At 40.3% G+C, this 25,605-nt stretch overlaps 1 protein-coding gene across 8 annotated transcripts in view; it reads right to left on the bottom strand.

Annotated features, from left to right (window-relative positions):
- Positions 1-349: 349 nt before the first annotated feature.
- The window catches only part of LOC125740738 (complement C1q-like protein 3), a 58,477-nt gene continuing 33,221 nt past the window's right edge, over positions 350-25,605 (bottom strand). For 2 of the 8 annotated variants that reach the window (XM_049012316.1, XM_049012317.1), the window contains one exon: positions 14,926-15,433. In XM_049012316.1, the coding sequence (XP_048868273.1) occupies positions 15,340-15,433 (94 nt within the window). In that variant the 3' untranslated portion in view covers positions 14,926-15,339. Of the gene's footprint in view, positions 1,515-3,815; positions 4,888-12,611; positions 14,899-14,925; positions 15,434-23,235; positions 24,120-25,605 lie in introns of those variants that run through there. The other 6 variants (XM_049012314.1, XM_049012308.1, XM_049012310.1 and 3 more) reach the window with 6 other exon arrangements.

Below are 25,605 nucleotides of genomic sequence, written 5' to 3'. Positions count from 1 at the left end.
AGTTGAATCTTCCACCTAAAAACTCAGCAGTTCTAACTTCTGAGTGTAAATGGAACGCCCCATAACTTGGGTGTGACGTCATATCCAGCTACGACTTCTGACCTCCAAGGTAAATGCAACGCAGCATAAGGACACACTGCTTCCATTGAACTATTTTATTTTTTTTACTCAGTTCAAATTAAATATATATTTTTTAAAATCCACGAGCCATGTAGCATAATCGTTTTGGCATGTAGACAAGGCAGATGTCACGTGAATTGAGTCTAATGGCAATATATTTGTATACACTAATATATTTCTGTTTAGTATTGTTATATAATTCATATATATATATATATATATATATATATATATATATATATATATATATATATGATTGTAAAATTTATTTCTAAATGTAAAATGTTTTGTTTTGTTACATGTTCATCTTTCTGTAATATTGTGTTTGACCATGGACAGGAGCGTGACTTAATGCGCCCCCCCCCAGAGTGCATAATGAAAAAAGCAATTAAAAGCTGCACCCATTTTGGCAGAATGGGTGCAAGGGTCACTTACATGCGACACGCCCGTATTTTAGTGTTTCTCCACCAAAAGTGCGTATCAGGCCTAAACATGGGTAAACCCCAAACGGCGTCAGGAGAATACACGTAAGTGAAAAAATAGCACAGCTACATGCTTTTTTGACTTACGCGCATGGGAGAATCAACCTCATGCTTTCTTGTCATGAGGTGGATATATTATAAGAATATTAAATATTTCAGTTCAGTTGTCATTTTTCTGTACACCCCTAATGTAACATTCACTTTAACCTGCTGTATAATATATGGATTCAGTACACAGCTGTCATAATATTTTATATATTTATATATGATTTCAATACAACATCAAACTTTATCTTTTTCCCCTGCAACTTCAAGCTGCATGTGATTTGTCAAATATTACACAGATGTCTCCTGTGCTTAAATTGCGCAAGAAAATGAAAATGCACCGTTGTCTTCATTTTCAAGCTTGATTATTGCGCTCATTATGTGTTGTGAAATCATACACATAAGTCTCAAATGTTACACAAACACAACACAGGTAACGGCTTTGGTGGTAGAAGGTCAATTCTCAATGACTTGATTCACTTCTGTTTCTTAGTCTCATTTTTTTTTTTTTTTGCAAGTTCAAACGTCCTCCTAGGCTGGATGTACCTCCACCTTTATGTGTTCCGCTTGGGCTGAGCATCTTTGCACTGTAGATTTCCTTCCACCCTTCTACCTCCATAGACAAGGTGGAAACAGAAAGCTGAAAATCAGGGATTACAGGGTCTGGAAAGACACTGGTGAACCCCACTAATCGGCATAGATGATAAACCCTGAAAAAGTGCTGTACTTGTTGTTGTTCCCTCCATGTGCTTTGCCCCCATCCAGTTTGATGTATATCTCATCTCCGGGCTCCAGGTGAAGGACCACACTGTTGCTAGCATAGTCGTAATTCTGGTCAGCATCTTGTGCAATGGCACTTGCCCGCACCTGGAAGACAGGTGGCAGCTCCAGTTAGGACTACAAAAAAATACTCTTCAGATATCCAACACCAAGAAATCAAACAAAATTCATACAAATCTGCTCATTTTTGTAACGTGACCAACATGACAACATTAAACACCAAAGAAGTTTCAACGTACATGAACAATCTATACTTTTTCATATTTACTAGATTTGAATACCCGATTACATTTCTCACAGCAAATGTGATAAAAGCAACGATCATAATTTAATTGATATAGTTTGTCGTGATGTGAAAGGTATCTAAACCGCGACTTTTTCCGTGATAAACGGAAAGCTTTAAACCTAAATGTGCATGCGAGGATGATAAAAAAGATCGCTGCTCAGTTCTGAACTGTTTAGCTGCACTTCGGTATGGTCTACGCTGTGAAACACGGCGTCTTGTTAGTAACTTTCCGTGCAACTACGTTGAATCATGGTCATTTGGATTTCTTATATCGTCCGTTATCAAGAAAGAAGGTAATGAAGTAAACCTGCATTACAGTACAACCCGGACGTGGGAAATTCAACCTGCCCGAGAAATCGCATGAAATTGTCCTTCCTTCGTTTATTAGATTTTCTTGGATTATCAATAGTAGGTCCATTTTTGCGTACATTAACAAGATTAACAGTTTGTTAACCTAGATTGACTTCTATAGTAGTATGACGTTTTATCCCCAACATGCATAAAACTCGCTGTTTTCCCCAAGGTTTTCCAGTTTAATCGATCAGAAAAGCATCTTACCAGACCTATTTACCAGCTTACTTACACATTTAGTGTAGCAAAATATTAGTAAAAGGAAAGAATCTCTTACGGTTTCTGGGGCAGGTTGAACTTCCCACATCTGAGTTGGTTATATTGCAATTCTGGCAAAGTTTATTTCCTTCTTGATAACGTATAATATATGTTAACTTTTTTATAATATAGTTATACTTTTTTAAAAAATTGTTACTTTTCTTTGTAACAGACATTGACTATTTCACTTTTATGTAATCTTGGATACATAGATGTTAAACGCAAGAAAACGAACAGGATGATTGTTATTAGGGGTCCAAGCAGCCTAGCTGCCGAATCTCTATTGTTTTTATAATTAAATTATTGATTTTAAATTTCATATTTGCACCAGTAAAATACACATAACAGCAATAAGTACAATTATAAATTAGTTTAATAATGAGGTTTGATCACAGTATAACCCAAATTTCAACAAATTAAATTTATTTCCTTTCGTAACAACATTCTGCTACACTTTTATTTATGCCACACTGAAAAAATTGTAAACACCAAATTTAGAATAAATATTGAAATTAAGTTTAAGTTGAAATCAGTTTCACTTGGAAGACTTTACAGAGGTAAGAAATTCGCTTAGTTTTTTAAATATATCTTTTTAATATACATTTAGCTGTCACTAGAAATCGTATCAGCTACAAACCTGCTACATATAGACTAATCCACTATTTAACTGTGGTCGTCATTCATTTAAGCAAAAAACATGTCTGACAGCCAAGTGCAAGGAGTACTCGGTTATTTGTCGGCGTTATTTGGTAGGCCTACTGTAATTGCATTTCTGTGTCAGCTTTGCGTATTTTCCTCTTCGTTACCGACGTAATGCAGGATTGCAGGATCTCCCGCATCTGGCGCGATACACGTTTTTAGATTCTCACGTTTACGCAAGAAATCTTACGGCAAATTATATCATTCCATTGGACTATAAACATAAAATTAGCTACAACAAAAGCGTTTCGGTAGTTTGCAAACCTTACAGACTAGTTACAAGGCAATAGAACTGTCACTAACATGTAAATGCGTGTGCACGTGTCTGCAGATTTGTCTCGAATCGAAAATCTCACGCCAACCAGCTGACTAAAGTTGGCAACCCTGTGTAATATCTCTTATACACCGACCCCATCAGTCTTCGTTTTCTCCTTGAATGATTGTCTGCTCTCTGTGTATATGATCTTACCCACTTGTTGAATGCCGTTTTTAATCACGAAGATCCCACTTTCTTTCTCGAATTATGATGTCATAGAGCTGTTAATATACAACTACATAGTATTTCCCTTTTTGCGGTCATTTTCCAACCAACTGTAAATAGCAGCGGTAAAAATCTTGCAGTTTTAGCATATGAAAAGTTGTATTTCTTGTCATGGTGTCACCTCACATCAAAATAATAAGATCTAAATATGCATTATTTTATTTTCTAAGCGGATGCATAGAATAGACACGATGCGGTGCTACCCCAATCAAACATTTATTTCTACAGGCGCCACTGCGTGGTGTTTCTTTACCTGGCTATTCTTGCACAGGTCTGCCCACATGCTTGTTCCGTCTCCACCGCGCATCAAAACATGGTAAACGAAGAAGTAAATCCCAGGAATGGAGCAGGTGAACTTCCCTGTAGTGGGGTCGTAATGATTGCCCAGGTTGGTAACAACGTCGTCAAATTTCAGCACCTCGTAACCTTCGTGCTGCTTCTTAAGACCAGCGTAGAAAGCTATCTTGGGGACAGTGTTATATGTGGCTGCGCTGATCGCCCCCGTGGGACCATTGATTCCCGGCAGCCCCGGTAATCCCGGGCGCCCGGGTTGTCCTTTCTCTCCAGGCGGTCCTGGAGGACCGGGCTTCCCCGGCTCACCGGGTGGACCCCTGGGACCAACTTTCCCCGACCTTCCTGGTTCCCCTTTAGGACCCTGAATGAATGTAGGTAAAGACTGGATGAGGCTGTTATCCCGCACTGTATCTGCTGTGGCGGTGGTCGGGGATTTCGTTCCGTACGGATCGCACACCATCCGGCAGGTACCCAGCATCTCATAACGCGCAGAAGTTCCTGCAGAGTTGACCAAGACTGGAATCAGCACTACCAGCACCAAAACCATGACGACCCCTAAAACCCCACCGGCGATCAGTCGCTTCCTGCCGACCAGCCTTGTCAGCGGAGGGTGATCCTCTTGTCTGCTTTTTGGCGAAATCTTGCTGGTTGTTGTAAAAACGTGAGGATAGAAAAAAACACCGTGCTTTGTATCGTCACGGTAACTAAGTTTTTTGGACCTAGCCTCAATTTCCCCCTACTTTTTAATCAATATCCTAATATCCTAAATTCTTCAGATGATTTGTCCAAAAATCTCTATGTCCGCGTCCGGCAAAGCGATGCGATCTAATCCCTTTCGGGCAGCAGAGAGGACATTTCTTAAAGCCCAGCTCTTTTTCATTGACTCAATACAACTTCGACTAAGCTGGGGGGGGAAAAAAATCAAGATTGATTGTTAGAGAAGCGCACGACTCATCTTGCATCTGAAACTGGATTCAATTGAGTGTCCGTGCTGGCAAGAGTTGCACAGCGCGACGGAGAGAGGGGGACGAGGGGGGAGTCAGAGACCTATGTTATAAGATTGAAATATTAAGGGGCTCTTCATCAAACCCGACGCTCTTCTTACATCTTGCTGAACTATTTTGCTAAAGCACCTGTCCTGTGACGACGCACAAGTATCCAGCTTAATGAAAAGTTTGCGCGCAAGGGAGAGGTCTGATTGAATTAAGGCTACGCAGTTCGTGAATTATTGTTTGCATACCATGATATATTTTTCTTCAAATTAAATCAACTTAATTAAATCATATTTTTATCTTCTTTTTTGCAGCTTTCAGCCCAATATGAATACAGTCTGTCTCGCCCGTTTGTATTTGAAGCATTGATGCTTTAGCACGCAGTTTTGAGGTAATATTTTTTAGCGCTGGATTCATTTTAAAAAATCATTATCATCCGTAAGCATATCAGACAACAGCGCTCACTCGGATACATGGAATGATTCTTCAGGTAACCAGTACGCCTATAGATCCTAACATCTGCCCACACGGTTTTCCACTAGCGGTCTCTGAGGACGATATGTACACAAAATGTGAAGCCGGTTGAAGTTTTCGGACTCTTTACTTACAGAAGTAATATTTAATTCAAATGACGGTAAGAATGGCTAGTAAAACACACAAGAAAAACAAGACCACACCAAAAAGACGGTAGATTCAAAATGATAGATTGAAAAACATAAGTGATTTGTAACCAACAATTTTAAAGGTTCGCCAGTGCTTTCTTCTATGTATAGTAACAATACATTATGCCTTTAGTCCATTTCTCAGTGAAATTACAGGCACATTATAACCATTTAGCACAGCATCGATACAGGCACAGTTTCTAACATTAATTATCAGTTTTATTGTATAGTTTTGCGCCAAACCGTATTGATAATGTGCACTCACTGGGCAATTCCAGCATTATGGATGTGACTCATATTGGCATATCTTTTCATGTAACCTCATGGGTTGAATATAAACACATTCTCAAAATTGCTATATTAATCTGCATGTTATATATTATTTATATATTATGGATGAGACATTGAACAGACAGACTCATTGGTGACCACAGATTTTTCACACATTCGGAATTTTAAAGACAATAGTGGACATACAGTAACTAACTGGCCTACATGTGTAACATGAAAGCGATTTGACAAAAAAGCATACATATGAAAATATTTGTTGTTTTGTACGGTGGTCACAGAAAATTTTGGGACGCTTGCTCAATTCAGTAAAAATAATGCAAATTTATTGATTTTATAACAAAAATCATTACTTCATTTGGGGGCGGCATGGTGGTGCAGTGGTTAGCACTGTTGCCTCACAACAGTTCGAATCTCCGCCTGGGTTACATGTGTGTAGAGTTTGCATGTTCTCCCCATGTTGTCGTGGGGTTTCCTCCGGGTACTCCGGTTTCCCCCCACGGTCCAAAAACATGCTGAGGCTAATTGGATTTGCTAAATTACCCATAGGAATGCATGTGAGAGTGGATGGTGTGTGAGTGTGCCCTGCGATGGGCTGGCCCCCCATCCTGGGTTGTTCCCAGCCTCGTGCCCATTGCTTCCGGGATAGGCTCGGGACCCCCTGCAACCCAGTAGGATAAGCGGTTTGGAAAATGGATGGATGGATTACTTCATTTGTTTACAGAACATATATATATATATATATATATATATATATATATATATATATATATATATATATATATATCTATATCACATTAGAAACAACCAGTTTTAAAGTAAAACGCTCATTTGAAGTAGCAATAAACTGAAACCCAAATTGTAGTTCTGAAAGAGCTGTTCTGATTTTAAAATTTGATTGACAAGCAGATTCATTGGCTGCTTTTTAATTACTAGCGTCTTTGAAATAACATAAAACACCGAAACATTGTCTTTAGTATCCCTTTGGAAGCCAATGACTACACGCTCAGAAAAAGGGGTAATCATCTGTAACTTGAGGGTGCAGCCGCAGTGACAAGCAAAGATACAAATTTTTACCTTTTTTTTTAACCCTAATAGTGTACAATTGCAATGGCAAGAATAGAACTGAATGAGTCAGTCAAAAAAATTATGGCACTTAATGGTCTGTACGGAATATATGTGCAGAAATGTTAAACATTGATTGTCAAAGGTACTTGTTATGAAACGAGTAAATTTGCAACATAATTACAGAATTAATCATGTATACAAAGACTTTCTGTGACCACAGTATATGATGCAAAAAAGGGTGCAATTTTCTTTAAAGTACCGTCAGGGGTACGATTTTTGAAATTTTTATGCTATAATAAGTAGGCCTGCTTTGTTGTCTATACTCAAACCTCTACTTAAGGTTTCCCAATGCTTTTGGATTGGGAGCATGTAAGCAGTGTGAATTTTACTGATGGAAATTAAGATGAAAATTGCTTGTTAACAAAGATTGTTCATTGACGAAAATGAGATGGCAGTAAAGCCTTGAGGTGTCCTTGTTCAAGTTCTCAACAGTGCTGTTTCTCTTTTAACATAAATGAATATGGGGCATATGTGAGAAACATTTTTTTAGATTAAATTTTGTTTGATTTAAATGATAAAGTTCATATAACCTTTTGAATTATTAAAATGTTTCACATTACAGCCTTTACAACAATTCCTTATGTGAAAATGTTTAGTTTCTAGGTCTGCTCCCTATGTTACCTGGTTCCCAGTCTTTCCTTGTTCCTTACTTTGTTTGGTTTCTAGTTGATTCCTTATTTTTCCCTGTTTGTTTTTGTCCCCTTGTGCTCTTTTGTAGTTTTTCCCTTTGTCCCCTTTCTTAAATAAAACATTTTGTCTTGGAGCTGAAAGTGGATCATCACATTTTTCCCGCCTGTACCATGCTGCGGCGTGACACTTTCCATTTCACGTTTGTCCTGCATGTTTATATTATAGACACTTCCTGTTCTATGACCCTGTCCTTCCCTTTTGTAGAACCACTCTTCCTTTTCCTATATCATCACCTTGTATATTTGCAGTTGTTCTGCAGGTACAATCATGTCCTGCATAACGTTTCAGTAAAAGACGGATCGCATGAGATTATAATGGAGCCGAATAAGATTATAATGGAGTTGTAGCTGTTGTAACATTGTAGCGCAGTGCATTATTCCTGTGTTTGTGATGATGCTTGTGTAACCCAAACCTACTGTGCTGCCAGCCATATAAAAGTATAACACATAAAACTATGTACAGCGTATATAATATTTGGTACTAAACTGTTTACTATACTGTGCTTCTTATTGTTATTGAGGCTATACCATATAGCCTAGTGTGTAGTAGTCTGTACCATGTAGGTTTGTGTAAGTACAGTCTGTGATGATCACAGAATTACGAAAGTGCCTGACAATGCATTTCTCAGGACGTCTCCCTGAGGTTAAGCGACGCATGACTGTACTCCCATTTCACCTGCATGCCAAAAGAATGGTTAGGTGAGCTGATGTGTCAGAATTGCCTGCAGCAAGTCTACCCTGTGAAGGACTGCAGTTACAACCAGGAGTGGCCACCCTTATGCCCTACCTGGTATAGGCTGCGGGCGTTTTATGAAATTGTAGACATAAGGTATTATATATGAAGTGTGGGTGAATAACCATCCTAATGACCTTCAAGAAAGTGAGAAAGTGAGAATGATCTTTTATTAATGGCAGGATTAAATCATATCGTCGTGCCAAAACAGTGAAGGGATCGCTAGATGAATTAGCTGAATTATCAGCAGTGAAAGCTTTAGTTGCCAGTATCTTGTTGAAAACGATAGTCGCTGAGCACTCATTCATTCTTGGGGCTGTAGCAGGGTGTTGGTGAGCAGTGTTGACCCACCAGGGGAAAATCCATCCATCATCGCATAAATCATGCAATAAAATCAATGGGGACGGTGAGTTAGAGACTTATTGTGTCTTTGAGATGGAAAAACATAAAGAAGAAAAATCATTGAAAGATACAGACCAAAGAGTTTGTGACGTTCAGCTTTTGGACTCAGCTGTAAATCTTGAAGTAATTGTGACTAAAAGGATAATTTTAAATAGCAAAGTCCAATAGTCCATCACCAATCAGTAAATATTGTCATACAGCTTCTAATATAATACTTTAAGACTAACAAAACAATTTTAGAGATTATGTGTTTATAATTAATACAATGGGTTAGAATTCCATCTCAGGACTCATTTGCCCCTTCTTAATTGCAGGGAAAAATGCCTTTCTGTGGGAGAACAGAATAACAAGGAAAGAGGATTTTTATTGAATTTTCCACCTGCTTTCAGTCCACTATCACCAAGGAGTTGGTGAATCTTTGATTTCAAACTATTCAGATCTGTAGTCTTCCCGTTTAATCGTTTAAGTACCAAAAATATTCTGATGTCTTGTGATGTTTACTTCTTGGATTAGTTGCCAAGTTCATTGTCACCTTGTACTGGAAAATCATCCATCCATCCATTTTCCAAGCTGCTTATCCTATTGGGTCACGGGGGGTCCGGAGCCTATCCCGGAAGCAATGGGCACAAGGCAGGGAACAACCCAGGATGGGGGGCCAGCCCATCGCAGGGCACACTCACACACCATTCACTCATGCATGCACTCCTGTGGGCAATTTAGCAAGTCCAATTAGCCTCAGCATGTTTTTGGACTGTGGGGGGAAACCGGAGTACCCGGAGGAAACTCCACGACAACATGGGAAGAACATGCAAACTCCACACACATGTGACCCAGGCAGAGACTCGAACCCGGGTCCCAGAGGTCTGAGGCAACAATGCTAACCACTGCACCACCATGCCGCCCCCCTACTGGACAATCAGTTATACAAAATTAGGTTTATGGATGGAAAACAGAATTGTTTAAAAACAGTAACAGAAACAACAATACAGTATATTGTTGTTTCTGTTACTGTTTTTAAACAATTCTGTCATAGAAATAACCATAGAAATAGCCATAGAAATAAAAATGGTCCAATCCTTTAAAATGTATAGTTATTGTCAGTTTTTTGTAACATTTCATTGATTGATCTGAATTGATACTGACTTGAGAAAGCTACACAAGCTGAACAGCAATGTTTTTGTACGGCTGAAACATCAGGGGTTGGTGATACAGACGTAGAGCAAAAAGTGACCAGAGATGAGTGACGGCAATCAAATTCAGAGGTATGAGCTGGGGTCAGTAAGCCAGGTCGTTCAGATTGGGGGGTCTGGGGGAATGTCAGGCACACATGCAGACATGGTAAAGCGGGGATGCGCATTTTTACCACGAGAGGGATTGAGAAAAGTGTCCAGCGGGCAGGTGATTGTAAATAAGCGCGCAAACTACACCGGAGGTGATTCAACCACCTGAGAAAGATTGGGGAGATAACGTGATACTCAGTGATTGCACATGTCGATTCCTCACACTGAGAAACCTGGTCAGACTGGTTATATGGGCTAGATAATTACAGTGAGCAATTGGGAATGGAGTGCAGTGGTCAGTGCTCCGGGGAGAGGAGTCAGGAAAGGGGGCGCTGTGCAGGCAGCAAATCTGAGCTGAGCTTTACAGTTTTATATCGATATCTTGCTATTCAGCCCCTAAATACTTCATCCATGCATTATGTGTGTAATATATGTAATGTATGTAATCCATGTACGTAATGAAATGGTTTCATAGCAGGCACACCTTGAAAAAAATTGTAAAGATGCAGCTGCGTAGTCTTGATGGTGACATGATTAAAGCAATATCTAGTTTTTTTTCTAATATTTATGTACAAGCCATTTTACCCATATTTAAGTTGAACATTACTCTGGTAGATTCACTTTCCCCAAAAGAACTGGCACAACTTGTTAGTATATAAAGTTGGTACTCACTGCCACTCTGTGTAGCCCAAGTGCAGATGGCCCTCTACTTACGAACAAGATACGTTCCGAACGGCCATTCATAATTTGAAATTTTCATAAGTTGTTATTCAACATCATTTTAAGGGTATATGCAAGTACTAAGAACTAGTATGCTGGGAGTACGCATGCTACGCTGCTGCGTGGCGGGAGTAGCCTATGGGAGTAGCGGCCAAAAGTTGTACTATCAGTGACTATCAGTATGCCCATGTGAATGATGAATCTTCCAAGGCCACCAAAGTCAAATATGGTGTCCTACAGGGATCAGTACTGGGCCCGCTACTGTTTACCCCATACATGCTACCTCTTGGTAACATTATTAAAAATCATGGTGTTGGGTTTCATTGTTATGCAGATGATACACAGTTGGACATATCTGTTAACCCTGATGATACATCACTGCTATCTCGGTTAGAAGACTGTCTATTAGATATCCGGTGCTGGATGGCAAAAAAAACTTCCTTATGTTAAACACAGAAGAAACAGAAGTTCTAGTAATTGGTCCCAAGGCGGCAAGAAATAAATTTCACCACCTCAACATTGGTGGCCTTCCTACACAACCTAACACAGTGATTAGAAGTCTCGGTCTTCTAGTTAATTCAGATCTATGTTTTAATGCTTAAATAAGAAGTATTACTAAAACTGCGTTTTATCATCTACGGAACATAGTCAAGCTTTGGAAGATGCTCTCACTTCATGATGCTGAAAAACTAATACATGCCTTTGTAAGTTCCAGACTGGATTACTGTAATGCCCTCCTATCTGGTTGCCCGTCTGGATCCTTGCATAAACTTCAGTTGGTACAGAATGCTGCAGCCAGAGTTCTAACAAACACTAAAAAATTTGATCACATTACACCGGTCTTATCCTCCCTTCACTGGCTTACAGTTAAGTCTCGGATTGACTATAAAATACTGCTATTGACTTATAAAGCACTGAATGGCCATGCACCAGAATACCTTAAAAATGTCTCTGCTTCATTCTCAAGGCGCAGGATATCTGTTAATACCTAGAGTAGAAAGAGCTACGGCAGGCTGCAGAGCTTTCTCCTGTAGAGCTCCTCAGCTGTGGAATGGTCTTCCACCGGAATTGCGGGATTCAGGCTCATTCTCAATATTAAAGTCTAGACTAAAAACACACCTGTTTAGTTTAGCATATAGGGACACTAGTTCTAGCTCAAGCGAACTCCTCACTCCCAGTCAGACCTATACTGTGAGGTGTGGAGCTGGGTGGGGATCGGTGCCATTGGCATTGGATAAACTGGACTGTCAGTGCTGTCACTCTAGCTTCGCAATCCCTTGTGGAGCTGGAGTGCTGACATTTCAGGGACTCCCCATGCCTGCATTCCCACTTGCTTCTCCCTCCTACTTATGCTGCCACAGCCATATCTGCCGGAGCTTACACAATGCACTTCATATTGCACTCACCTAGCTGTTAGCACTGCCTATAGCCTCCTCTACTTTAACTAATTGTACATTTTATTTCCCATACTCCTCCTGGGGGGTGCGGCCTCAAGACCTCAATCTACCAAGATGTCCAGCACACCCTGCTACATGTGACGTCGCCACTGCCAATGATGTCCCTGCATCTAGCTCGCCGTTCTGCCTATGTCGTCCTTCATGTCTGCCCCACAGCCTTACTTCTGGTTGCCTGGTGATCGGAAGGGGGCGTCTGCATCGGCTTGTCATCACTCCCCTGCTTCCCGGTTGTGTCTCAAATCTTATGACTTAGACAGTGTGACTTGACACTTAACCATCTCTCCTATTTGACTCTCCCTGCCGGCCCCTGGAGGTTGGGCTCCCCCTTTGAGTCTGGTCCCTCCCAAGGTTTCTTCCTTCTAGGGAGTTTTTCCTTGCCACTGTCGCCTATGGCTTACTCACTGGGGGCTTTGGGTGAGGATACTGTAAAGCGCTTTGAGACAATGTAATGTTGTGATAGCGCGCTATACGAAAATAAATTTGTTGTTGTTTGTAGGCGGAATTGGCACACAGAAAAAAAAATGTATGTTGCGGACAGGAAACGGGAGCCCAACGAACACAATTTCCAGTCCTCTTTGTTTGTATGTCTGAAAGTTCGTAAGTTGAAAGTTCATAAGTAGAGGAGTGTCTGTACTTACTCTGTTGCATGGTACAGTAATACCAGGGCTAGATAATTGCTTATAGAGGAGTTTCATCACAATTTCTCGACTTGATTTTGCTTACACCCCAAAATTATTTCTTTCCAATCCTTCCCGGCAGACGTATTTTCTAATGGAATACAGAAGACTCTGCTTAGTGTTTTTGGAAATGGATAAGCAGAATTTGAAGGCATGGCTTTTTAGGAAGCAACACCAGCAGGCTTTGACCCTCCTAAGGTTACTTAAGAGCATATGCAGTTATAGACTGACAATCACTGTATACTCAGTGAGTCACCTCTACATAATCCTCCTACTGCTTTTCATATCTCTTGACTAAGAAATATCATCTCTTCCCATATATAACTCCTAATACATATCTTCTGCATGTCTAGTTCCTAACCAGCATGTCTTAGCATTTAAAACTTCAAAAATCCTGTCATGACTGCTCTTTCACACATGCATTTAATACCACATATAGTCATATAAACAGTTATGATTCCTCTGCGAAAAAAAGGGCAAAACCAATTTTGGAAAATGCAGATATGAAGAAACACCAATGATGAAAATACTTTAAAGGCACTGAAGACCAAATACAACTCTTTTGGTGCAAATGACAATAAAGGAGAAGAACCTGGCATCTTTTCAAATATAATGAGGTAAAGCTACATGTATTTTTTGATTGTATCACGCTATGTGCAGAAAATTCCATCTGCACATGGAGGTTGTAAAAAGTCAAAGCCATCATAAACATTCTAGAAACAAATCTTTAAGAAACATGATCTATAACTAAAATAATATAGACATCAACATTTCATATTGTTGGCTAGTGTTGTTACAGGTTAAAATAGTTAGGCCACATTCTGAAATTGTTTACAACTCACAAGTAATGTCCTAATGTCAGCAAACATGCGTCAGCTTTTCTTACTGATATTGACAGTATGCTAACTAAAAATGTCTCTGCAAAGAGGCACAAACTGCAGGCATCAGAGGCCTTATTTATAAAGACTTCGTACGAACAAAATAGTGAAACACTTGTATGCACATTTATAAGATTTTCAGATTTATAAAGGCACAACGCAAACAAAAACCCTGAAAGTCTGCATATTTAAGGTTCAGAGCAGTCATACGAACGTTTTGGTGGAAACAGGACGACATCAAGGTCAGACAGAAATATGCAATTAATAAGTTGCATTTAGTTTCAGAGCTTTGTAAAAACTGCGTCTTACAGAATAGACATACAGAAACATTTTTATTATATCTAACATTATACATACTAACATTCAACATTTGTTTTATTTCTATATATACCAATATATTTATTATGTGGAATCTAAGTTAGATGTGTACACATTGTGTACATGTGATGTGTACATAGTGTAAAGTAAAAGTAACTCCCTAAACATTTGCAGCTCCAGTTACTCATGTGTTGGCCGTGAACAATGAAACTGGAATATTTCTGGAGCTTGCAGAAAGATCTCAGAAAATCACAGATGACATGTAAGCCAAAAAAAAAATACTTGAAATGATTTGGATCATATAAAATCATATAATTTAAATATTAATGATGCATAGCCTAATATTTGTTTTGTTAGTCCATGCTAAATCTTTAATATCAAAAGTCTTGCCTTGGGTACACCGTGCAACTCGGCAACTAGTCTCATTCATGTGTCTGATTTTGCGACTATGAGTTTTAAACTTTTCAGTGCCCATAATTGTGCATTTTTAGTAATGGATCCGAAGCCTAGTGCTCCCATTGCGTAGTGGTAACTTTGTATGTAATTTAGATGGTTTGTATAAGTATTATATTAAAACATCTAGATAGTACTTTGTATTTGACATGAAAAGTGTAGAGGACAGCACTGTTTGTTTAGAAATTAGCAATACAGTACTGTAGAGGACTGTAAATCATTTTTTCATGTTATCATTCAGGCTAGCAGACTTATGAGTTGAGTTTGGGGATGACCAAGTAATATTCAAGAATTTTCACATTCACGGGGATCTTCAATCTGCCCCAAACACTCGCAAATGTGAAGGGATTCCCTGATTTCACCAACTGCACAGAGAAGACGAATACCAGTTCAACAGATTATAAATCCGGCCTTTTTAATATATATATTTCTTTATCCGGCATTTTCAATTAACCGCATTAATATCGGCTGTCACATGCTACCAGTGGGATTCTTTCATACCGGCAGATGTACTGTAGCGCTGGGATGTAGAATATAAGCAGTTATGTACACGTGGCTAATTAGCATTGCAAATGTAGGGTAATAACTACACAGCCTCTAATGCGTGCTTACATGCAAATGTTTCTCTGACCCATGGGATTTATAACCATACGTTTCGTATCACGGTTTACGCAAAGTTTTATAAATCAGACTTTTACTTTTCGTACGAAGGATGAGTTTTTATATAAAAAATTCCTCTCCCTCAAGAATTTACGAACGTTATTCATAAATGAGACCCCAGATCTGTAACTCACACTTCTTTCATTTCAGGTGGCCAGGGTCTTGCAGCTGGTCTTCTTAGACTCGTTGCTATTCATTTCTGGTGGCTCAAGGCTGGATTGCATGTGTCTATCATACATGCTGCAAGGGAAGGGAAAGGAAAGGAAGATGAGCTGACAATGTTCTCACCCACCAGCCAATGAAATGGGCACCCCATGACCCCCCAGACAATTATTACTCTTCTACCAAATACAAGTTTCTTCTACCAAATACAACATTCTTGCCCTCTGCAGAGTCACCCAGGGGGCTAATGAAGTGACATGCAGGAAACGAGAGAGAAGTCTGCTTGCCGTCCTGCATTGTGATCAATGCACCAGGCCGAGCGACATAGCGCTCATAAGCAGTGCTGATTAAACGTCAACAAAGCAGCCTGTGATCTTGGCAGGTAGAGCCGCAGATCAAAATGACTAGCAGGCAGTCAATGAGAGTAAATTCACAGACCCTACTCATCATTCAAGTTTAGCATTCGAAAAATATTTCTGATTACTGATTATTGGAATGTTCAAGTCCAGGGTTAGGTTTCTGAGTAGTGATCAGTGGCAATGAAATATTTGCCAAAAGGCGAGGTCTTTCAGATCTAAGAGGGAAAACCAACTTCAGCGAAGACAAGCGCACAACCGCAATTGTACAAATTCCCTTTTATGCTGCATTTCAGCAGCACATTAATGTAAGATTTCACAAATAATGCTGGATGCTTCACAGTAACTGCGTTGATACCGTATATTCTGCACTTTCTAAAACGCACAGGGCAACACTGTCTAACACCCGACTAACACAAACAATACTGCACCTTTTCTCAAGTATCATACCATTCAAAAGCTTGGACCCAACCTACCCATATAAAGGTTTATTTGTATTATTCTCCACATTTTAGAATTATAAGGATGTTAAAATTATAAAATACCTTTTATGGAATTATGCACTGACTGAAAAAATATTAAAGAAATTAATTAGTTGGGTGGGGTTACAGCTCTGTTGTTTGGGAAGCAGAATGTTGCCGGTTCAAAAACCTTGGGTTGGCAGAGTGATTCCACCATTGGGCCCTTGAGCAAGGTCCTTAACCCCTATTAATCCAGGGACTGGCTGCCCCTACTGTCTCCTCTACTGTATGTCAGCTTCGTGAGGTGGCCTCCTGGATGCTTTGCCAGCTGTCCTGAAGGAGGTCCTACATATGCTGAGCTCTCATTGGCCACTTTTCCTTCAATGTCTGGTCAGACTCCCCAAAAACCATTTCTACTGTGTTTAGGTCAGGTGTCCATGTCATGTGATGCAACACTTTAGTTCTCCGTTGTAGGCAGCTTGACATGACCCAAGCATTGACTGGTATATGACATCTCTGTTTAGGAGATATTTGTACTCTCATTCCATGGAGTGCAAGATTCCCTAAATGTGTGACCCCAAAAAGAAGCTTAGGACTATCCTGTGACACACAGGGGCTGTCAGTCCCGTACTGTACTGTAGAATCATTGATCAGGAGAAACTATCCATTGTTTATGTACACACTGCAGCGGACTATTCCTACAACAGTTACCTTTACGCCCTGTGCTTTTTAATGCATACAACGATCCATTAGTCTCCCTAAATAGCATGTCTGACCATGGGAGGAAACCTGCAGGAAAACAGGAAGGATATTAAAAACTCACACACATTGATCTGGATGGTTTGAGTGAAGGTATGATGCAATGAACAGTGTACACAGGGCTGAGTACATTTATTTGTAGGCTAGCCAACGTTTGTTTGTGAAGCCAAATCAGTGAGTTTTTTACGGATTCTCAGGAATCTCAGATTTTGTAGTGATGTCTGGTCAGCAACCAGATCCGATGACCGAGCCTATGATTTTGATAGGGTGGGCACAGATGGGAAGCAGTGGTAGGGAAATGGCAGAAGTTGTCGCCCGGGGGCATGGTAACAGTAAAAACCGTTGATAATTTTTTTTTACCCATATTTGCATGATTATTTTTGGTGGGGCACAGGTATATTTTTTTTTCTTTTTGGGGGTGGGGGGGTCCCTCTGTGGTTCCAACTCTGGTAAATAACGTCAGGAAATACCCCAAAATAGCCAGCAATTTGGTTCTCAGCCACTATGTCAATTCCAATCTGTTTTGCCAACTGTTTGACTATCCCTGATCGCTTGCCTCTCAGAAAAATCGCCAAAAACCCACAAAGAGTAACACGAAACACCAAGAAAGGAGTGGAAAAATGGCACATACTTAGCGTGACTGCAGAACACAAGAGCAACACTATGGATTCCATGGCAACCGAAGTTGATGCAGCCTGTCCAAGAGCAGGCCAAAAAGCCAGGCTGACTGCGGGCCGGACATACTTCAGAGGTGGGGGGGGGGATTACTCATCCTGTCAATATGCGCAAGCCGCCGTTCACGCTGTCATAACAATCTGAGCTGCCTGCGTAATTGCACCTCCACCGTTGTGATGGATGGTACAGGAGTTAAAAAATCTTTAGTCTGTCATGCCGATAGAGAGGGAAAAAAAAAACAAATCAATCGGGGGGGAAAGAAAACTCAATTCACAAAAATTAACGATGAGGCAGCAACTTAGAGGTTGAAAAACAAAAGTGCCACCGACTTTGTAGAGCATTTAATGCCATATAAACATGTACGTGTCATTAAATCATTTTTAATTTTCGCTTTTTTTTCAATGAACTCTGTCTCTGTACTTTCCCAAGCAGTTCCTTTGCAATCTAGCCATCCGGAAAGCCATACTGCCCCTTACTGTAAGTGTAGAGCTCCAGAATGGTGCTTTGGGACTAATGCCTTACCCTGATCATGCGCGGTAGTTTCAGATGCTTCAGATAACCACAGTAGGCAAAAAGTCAAGTTCTAATTAGCCACAAGTACCCTAAACATTGTATGCTTACAATTAAAGGAATATCTCTACCTAGAAACAGTAACAGAGCACTGGTCACTTCACAGGGAACCGACACCCTGGCAACAAAAGGTCAGACAGCAACAACTCCCTCTCAATCAACTTGGCCAATTAAACAGAATCCCCAATGGAACCTGGAACCGGACTGGAACCACAACAGTCTCTCTTAGCTGCACCCAGAGAGACCGGGAGGCCACGTTTACATGCTGGCCTCACTTAGGGAAAGGAGACAATCAGGAGACTGACTTGTGCTGATGGACTCGGACAAAGTTGATTCTGAAAATGAGGAGAAGATTTGCCGCTGGCCTAGGCATCCTGGTCCAGTGGACCTCAACACCCCACCCCTCTACTGCCTGACCCAGTTTGTTTCCACACCTTATAATTATGCACTCTGTATAATGCACAATAAACACACAAAGAAGTCCCATTGACCTCAGAGTGTCCACAGTCCCTGTCCTGTGCCACAATATGCTCTTTTAACCATATTTCTGAAGAAAACCAAAACTTGCATAATAACTCTTTAATGCATCACTCCTCAAAATGACAACCTAGTAAAGGAAACTGCAATGTTTTTTGCATTTCTAAAGCTGATCTCTTCCCTAGTTCCTCGTGATATTATCAGTGGATACCCATGTATGATCTACCACCACATTCACAGTAATTAAGGAAAAAATATATTAATTATTATTGATGAAATTGAGTGGGACTTAAGGAGAGCAGATGATATTGAAGGAAGCTGAGTGATAGAGGGAGGTGTTGGGTGAGACCAGCAGAATGCAGCCTTGGCAAGGCAAAAGCAAAAATCTTTCTGGTTAACTTGGTTTACAGATAGACTTGCAGGTATGTCTGTTGTCCTTGTAAAACTACAAGATAGGTTCACATTAATGTACAGAAACAAATTCCAGTTATGCCAAAGTACTAGGGCTTAGTTCGTGCACATGAGAAATGATAATTGTTTGCCAGCTGAGTCAGCTTTGTTATTTAATAAGTCCAATGAGCTGAAACTGAACTCGCAGCCATAGAATCAGTGTGATTGTATTCATAATCATGGAGGAGAGATTTTGGTGACCTGCATGACAGACTGAAAGGGAAGCAAAAACTTACATTCTGCTGGTTTTTCTAGCCCGTTGCCCCTTTTCTCATTTACTCCTCCTTTGCATGCAGTGGAATCTTGCATAATGAAGTAAGGTTCACTCAAGAAAATAACCCACCCCTTTTTGTTATTCAGGACAGATACCAGGGAAAAAAATAACAAAATATCAGACTGGAAACTGCATTTGTAAATGGTGCCATAGCTAAGTATAATATGGTTAACATATTTTCTTCATAAGCAAAACATGTAACTTGTCAGACTGACATTAACAATTACACCACATAGCAGTGGTATTATGGTGGACTTGGAACTACTGATGAATGGTTCTCCAGCAAACTGTGCAAGAACAGCTCTCAAACTTACTCAAAGGAATACAAAGCCAAAACTAAAAAATGGAAATGACAGTCAAACAGAAAAGAGTTGAGTGTTGTGCACTGAGAGCAACAACAATATATCAAGCCTGGCACTGTCGGTGCCATTTAAGGAGCTACTGTAACACTGTCAGCTATAATGTACTATAGATACCTTCATAATGCATTATAATGGCAAGTATAAGAATTAATAAAGCATTATAACATCTTCTATTGACATTCATAAGACATTATAGTATTGATTATAATACTTCATAACCTCCAATTAAACTCTCATCTATAATGTACTATAGATACCTTCATAATGCATTATAATGGCAGGTATAAGAATTAATAAAGCATTATAACATCTTCTATTGACATTCATAAGACATTATAGTATTGATTATAATACTTCATAACCTCCAATTAAACTCTCATCTATAATGTACTATAGATACCTTCATAATGCATTATAATGGTGGGTATAAGAGTTCATAAAGTATTATAACATCTTCTATTGACATTCATAAGAGATTATATTATTGATTATAATACTTCATTAGCTCCAATTAAACTCTTATCTATAATGTACTACAGATACCTTCATAATGCATTATAATGGTTAGTATAAGAATTTAGAATGCTTTGTACTGCATTTGGAAGTGGCACAATGGTTAGCACTGCTGCCTTGCATCTCTGCGACAGTGGTTTGAGTCTCCACCCTGGCTCTTCGTGTGTGGACTTTAAATGTTGTACCCATGTCATTCTCGGGTTTCCCGACTCTATAATAAAGTATAGTGCATTAAAGATGAGAGCTTCGTAATGCATGAACATGGCTATAATGTGTTATGCCTTTTTATAAATATTTATAGCCTTGCTTATAATGCTTTATGAATGCATTATTATGTGTTATGAATGTGTTCATAGATTCAGAGATGGGATTTGCAGTTGTTTTTATTTCCTCTGGTGCAAAGGCCTTTTGTATCCTTATATTTTTGATTGCCTATACTCCCAGTTCTCAGCTCTTGTCCAGACTTCGCACTACCATTAAAAAGTTTGGGGTAAGCTAGAAATTTCCTTGTTTCCAAAAGAAAAGCATTTTTTTTGTCTATTAAAATAAGTTAATCGGACATGCAGGGTAAACAATGTTAATGCGGTAAATGACTATTGTAACCATAAACAGCAGATTTTTTATTTATTGCTTATTATTGATAATTTGTTTATTATTTATCACTATTATTTATTTACAGGGTTTATCATTTTAAAAGGCAAATTGATCATTAGAAATCCATTTTGAAACTATGTTATCACAGCTGACAATTTTATGGGGCAGTTCATTGAAAAAAAAGATATGTTTTGGAGGGATTTATTGTTATCTGTCTATCTAGTTTGATCTGCTGCGAGTTGAAGATATCGGCTGTAGAAATGTCAGGCGTCTCTCAATTATGATTGAACAGCATCCTTTCAGTGGTGATTAAAGAGCAAGAAAAATACTTTAAAAAATTCAACAGCAATGTCTTTTATCAGAAATCATGACTTGGTTACTCATGATAATCCACAGACATTGTAGTGAGCAGTTCAATGTAGGAACTATTTTCTTCTACCAAACTCCACACACCAATTTTATCACTGCGCAGAGGATACGAGCACCCGGGCGATATCTTCTGCGTAGTGATACGATTGGTGTGTGGAGTTCCATAGCAGAAAATAGTTCCATTATTAGTTCCATCATTCCCTGCTCCTTACAAAGTTTGTAGTGCATCTTGGAATATAGTGTTTCCATGTTTCACTCGTTTTCCAATTCAACGCACTACACAGATTTTTCCATATAGAATATAGAAAGAATAAAAAAGTGAATGAATTATTCATTTCAACATAGCCCAGCTTCATTTTCTATAAAGACAAGCATGACAACGTCCTGTTTCCTGTCAGAATAGCTTAAGGTGTCACCAGTTCAGTCCCATCTTCATGTTCTCTTTCCTAATAGTTTCTGTGTCGAAGCTGTCGTATGAGAGCACTGAGGGGATGACGAAAGTTACATCGAGGACGTAACTTCTTGGGGGAGTGGTTCATCACATGCTCTCCTTTGCCTTGTTTGGCCAAAAGAGACATTTCTGTATAACATGCAGAAAATCAAAAATAATAATAAAAAAGGAACACTACAAGCTACTTATGGTACAGTTAGAAAGTTTTACAGGATTTGCAGGTGACTTTTGCATGACGTCCATGTGTGAAGTGAATCACGCAGCCCGAGGCGCTGTCTTCCTGACACACGCATGCACAGACACCCACAGGGTCCCTCTGAGTAGGCTGACACGTGATTCCCCCGCAGGGCTCCAGCCAGCAGGCGCAGTGGGAGAGTGACTCAGTTTGATTGGCAGATGGCTTATCGTTCCACCTGGCACCATCTGCAACTCAAAGTCATCACAGAGTGTGCAGTACTTCTGTACATTATGGGGGGGGGGGGGGGGCTCCAATAGTGCCATGAACACAGGATATCAAATAAAGACCAGAAGAAATGGCGGTCACAAGAAATGTGACACGGCCTGACACACACAACAGCAAATCTCTCCACCGTCGTTATTTGTTGGACATTTGACATTATTTTTCAAGTATAAAGCATAACAGTTGTTAGCATTCTATAGAGCTAAAGCGTGGTGGATTAGGTGACACCCAGGAATATATTAATGAATTTTTGAAAAGAAAAGAAAAGGATATATGTATGTATAGTGGCATTTGTGCAGGTCATTTTAATAAAGGGAGATGACAGCTATTTTATAATGGAAGCTCTGACTTATATTGACAGGCCACTGTCAGCGGTAACTAGCAGCAGTGCCTGGCACTGGCACTGCAGCTGGCGAGTCACCATCCCCACTGTCCTCAGTGTACCTTCCACCTCCAAGGCGTCCCCATCCCCAGTGGTGGCAGGGAAGTCAGGTTGCACCACAGGATGCTACAGTGCCACATGGTCCCTGTGCAGGGCCACAGCCAGCCTCAGGTTAAAAATAATGTCAGAGAAACACTCAAGAATCTGGTCCTTTCCAGTGACTGTCCTGCTTAGGCAACTGCCCCTTCTTGCACATGGGGCAGTATACCCAAACTGGGGCCCCAACGCCAAAATCCTGCCTGCGGCTGCATGCCTCAACCATGGTTCTGTTGGGTGGTCGCTATGCCTTGGAGTTGCCAGGCCAGCTCATACACACCCCTCAACAGAGAAACTCCATACCTGGCTCCTTCAGTACCTCTGGCTCTAGAGGCAACTGGATTACCAAGTCCACTGGTATGCAGTGACAGAAATGTAGTTTCACTGCCATCCATGAAATAGGCTGGATGCCATTCTTGCGTCACTGCCTGGTATGCCCACAGGACCAGGGGCTGGTGGTGGGTGATGGGGGTGGTGAGCTGCACAGTAGAGGTTGCATGATTTTTTATAGCCGACTGTCATGTGATGAAAGTCGAGTTGACGTTGACTAATTGCTGATTACATCATTAATAGAACCGCAGGAGAAGGGAATGTTTTGCAGAAAGCAACAATTTGCAAAATTTAGTCAGATGCAGACAACTCATACACATACAGTATCTTTTACATGGAACAAAAAAGAAGTAGAAACGACAACAGCTTGCAACTCAATGGCAATTTATGATAAAGCTAAAACTTCCATTTAAGGGTGAAAGAACAAATAAATGCTGGTATATACTTGGGAAGAAGGCAAAACAAAGCTATCCCACCAAAGTTCAGGTATCTAGTTCCTGATTGCCAGTTCCTGTGCTGTCTCGACTGGGAACTTGTGTGTCATACGTTAAACTGCAGTTTTATAAAACTACACCGTCACCCCAAGACAATGGAGGATAAGAAATCATTTTGTTCGTTGTTAGTTATTGCGGGATCAATCACGACTAAAACGGGACACGGTATAGATCGAAATTTTCCATGCAGAAATACAGAGACACAAGCATATTCTTTAATATATTAAATGTAAGGGAAATACAAAAATAGTCCCATTTGCTCAGTTTCTGTTCCACTCTACTTGTATCTCTTTTTTTCCTGCACTTCTATGCAATTTCCAAGCTAGCACCAGTTGCTATAAGCCCTACCCCAGTAGTTTGGGGTCAAACAAAAAGTATCTAGCCCGGAGTAGGGAATAAAAAGGTTCCAGAACAACCTCCAAGGATCTACAATTGGACAGAGGTCCTTGCCTGGGCTGACAAACTGGGCTGTTGCGTGATGGTATTCTCGAAGGCATCCAGCTGGTTAGTGCCATAATCACATGATCATCTCGGAGCAGTAAAGTTGACTCCTCGACCGGTCTGTGCAACCCCTCGGATGATGAGATCTTTGCAATGCCCAGCTGCTTGCAGAGCTGGCCAAACTCTTGTGCCTCAAGATTACACCCCTGGTTGATGTGTAGCTCCTCTGGCGCATTGAAGTGGCAGAACACTAGTATCATTATGGGAGACAGTATCATTTAGTCAATACCATGTTTGGTTCATTAGAATCAAGGCTGTCAAAGTTAATGTCTAAATCTTACGTTTTAAAGACATAATGCTTTTACTTGGTTCATTTTTGGGAAATGACAGACAATTCAGAGGATAAAAATATCATATAAAATATCATGATTTGTTACATTTGTTTTATTTGAAGCTAATTCTTTAAAATGTTCAGTTATTAAGCGCACTTTCAGAATTTGTCAGGCTTCTGTTTCAGAGCCATGTGCCAAATAGGTTTTAAACTTTCTTTTAAAAATTTCTTTTGTTCCTAAACATTCACCTTCTGGTTTGAAAGCAATGTCATGATCTGACAAAAAGTCAGCTGGTGGATGAAGTGGAGTGCAATGCTTTGACCCATGCTTCAGTGATATACAGGTATGTATAATTCTACTTCCTGGATGGGGAATACATATGTTTTTGGGACTGGTCTGCCACTGCTGCCACCTTGCTGGTCAAGATGATAACTGAAGAACTGGTTGATGGATCTTATTCAAACTTTGCATAGGCATTGTATGGGTGATGATCTGGAAATGATCAAATTTGGCAGACTGCCTCAAAATTGTAGCGTCACACAGCGATAACAAAAAATAGGGTCGTTCCAGACATTTAGAATGATAGATCTGTCAAATACTTTTTGAGTTATTTCCACCTTTGCAGACATGTTGTGTGGGTGAAGATCTGGACCAAATCTTGAGATTTTGGTGAAATCACACCAAAATTGAAGCATTGGTGTCAGCAAAGAGCAGCTACATGTATGCTGCTTCCCCCAGAGTGGGCCACCACCTCGTCACAGGGCAGAGCACAATTTGGTAATACCATTTAATCTCGGCGTGTTATTGGACTATAAGGGGAAACCTCAGTGGAACCCCCATAGGGAGAACATGCAAACTCCACACACATGGAACCCTGGCGAAGACTGAACCCCTGGTCCCAGAGGTGCGTGACTACAGTCCAACCCCTGCATCACGCTGCCACTACCCAGCTTTATTCCACTTCACAAAAGCATCATATGGAGGGAAATGTACACCTAAACATCTTCCCTATGATAATCAATCCAAAATAGGAACTGCATAGCAGAGGGCAGCAGAGGGTGAAAATGGAGGCTGTACATTCCGTGCGTCTTTTTGAGGCTCAGCGAATAAAACACATGCCAGTCTGGTGGCTAGTCGTTGGAATGTATCATGGGGAACCCCGGGTAATTTTATTATGGACATTTTTTTTTAACAGTAGTCCACTGTAGTGGTGACACGTGAAAGAACACGCTGGTGAACTGAACTGCATTAAGACCAGGGACGGATTACGGACCGGGCCAGCGGGGCCGCTGCCCAGGGGCCCTTGGGGTGCAGGGGGCCCGTGGGGCCCCTAGCCCAAAACAATTTGCAACGCTTATCAACAATGTATTTTCGTTTGTCTATTTTAGAGGGCCTACATTCTTT

This window comes from Brienomyrus brachyistius, chromosome 4 (genome assembly GCF_023856365.1).
Source record: "Brienomyrus brachyistius isolate T26 chromosome 4, BBRACH_0.4, whole genome shotgun sequence".
Lineage (NCBI taxonomy): Eukaryota > Metazoa > Chordata > Actinopteri > Osteoglossiformes > Mormyridae > Brienomyrus > Brienomyrus brachyistius.
Note: the sequence above shows the minus strand (reverse complement) of the source record. Positions and strands in the feature narration are given on the sequence as shown.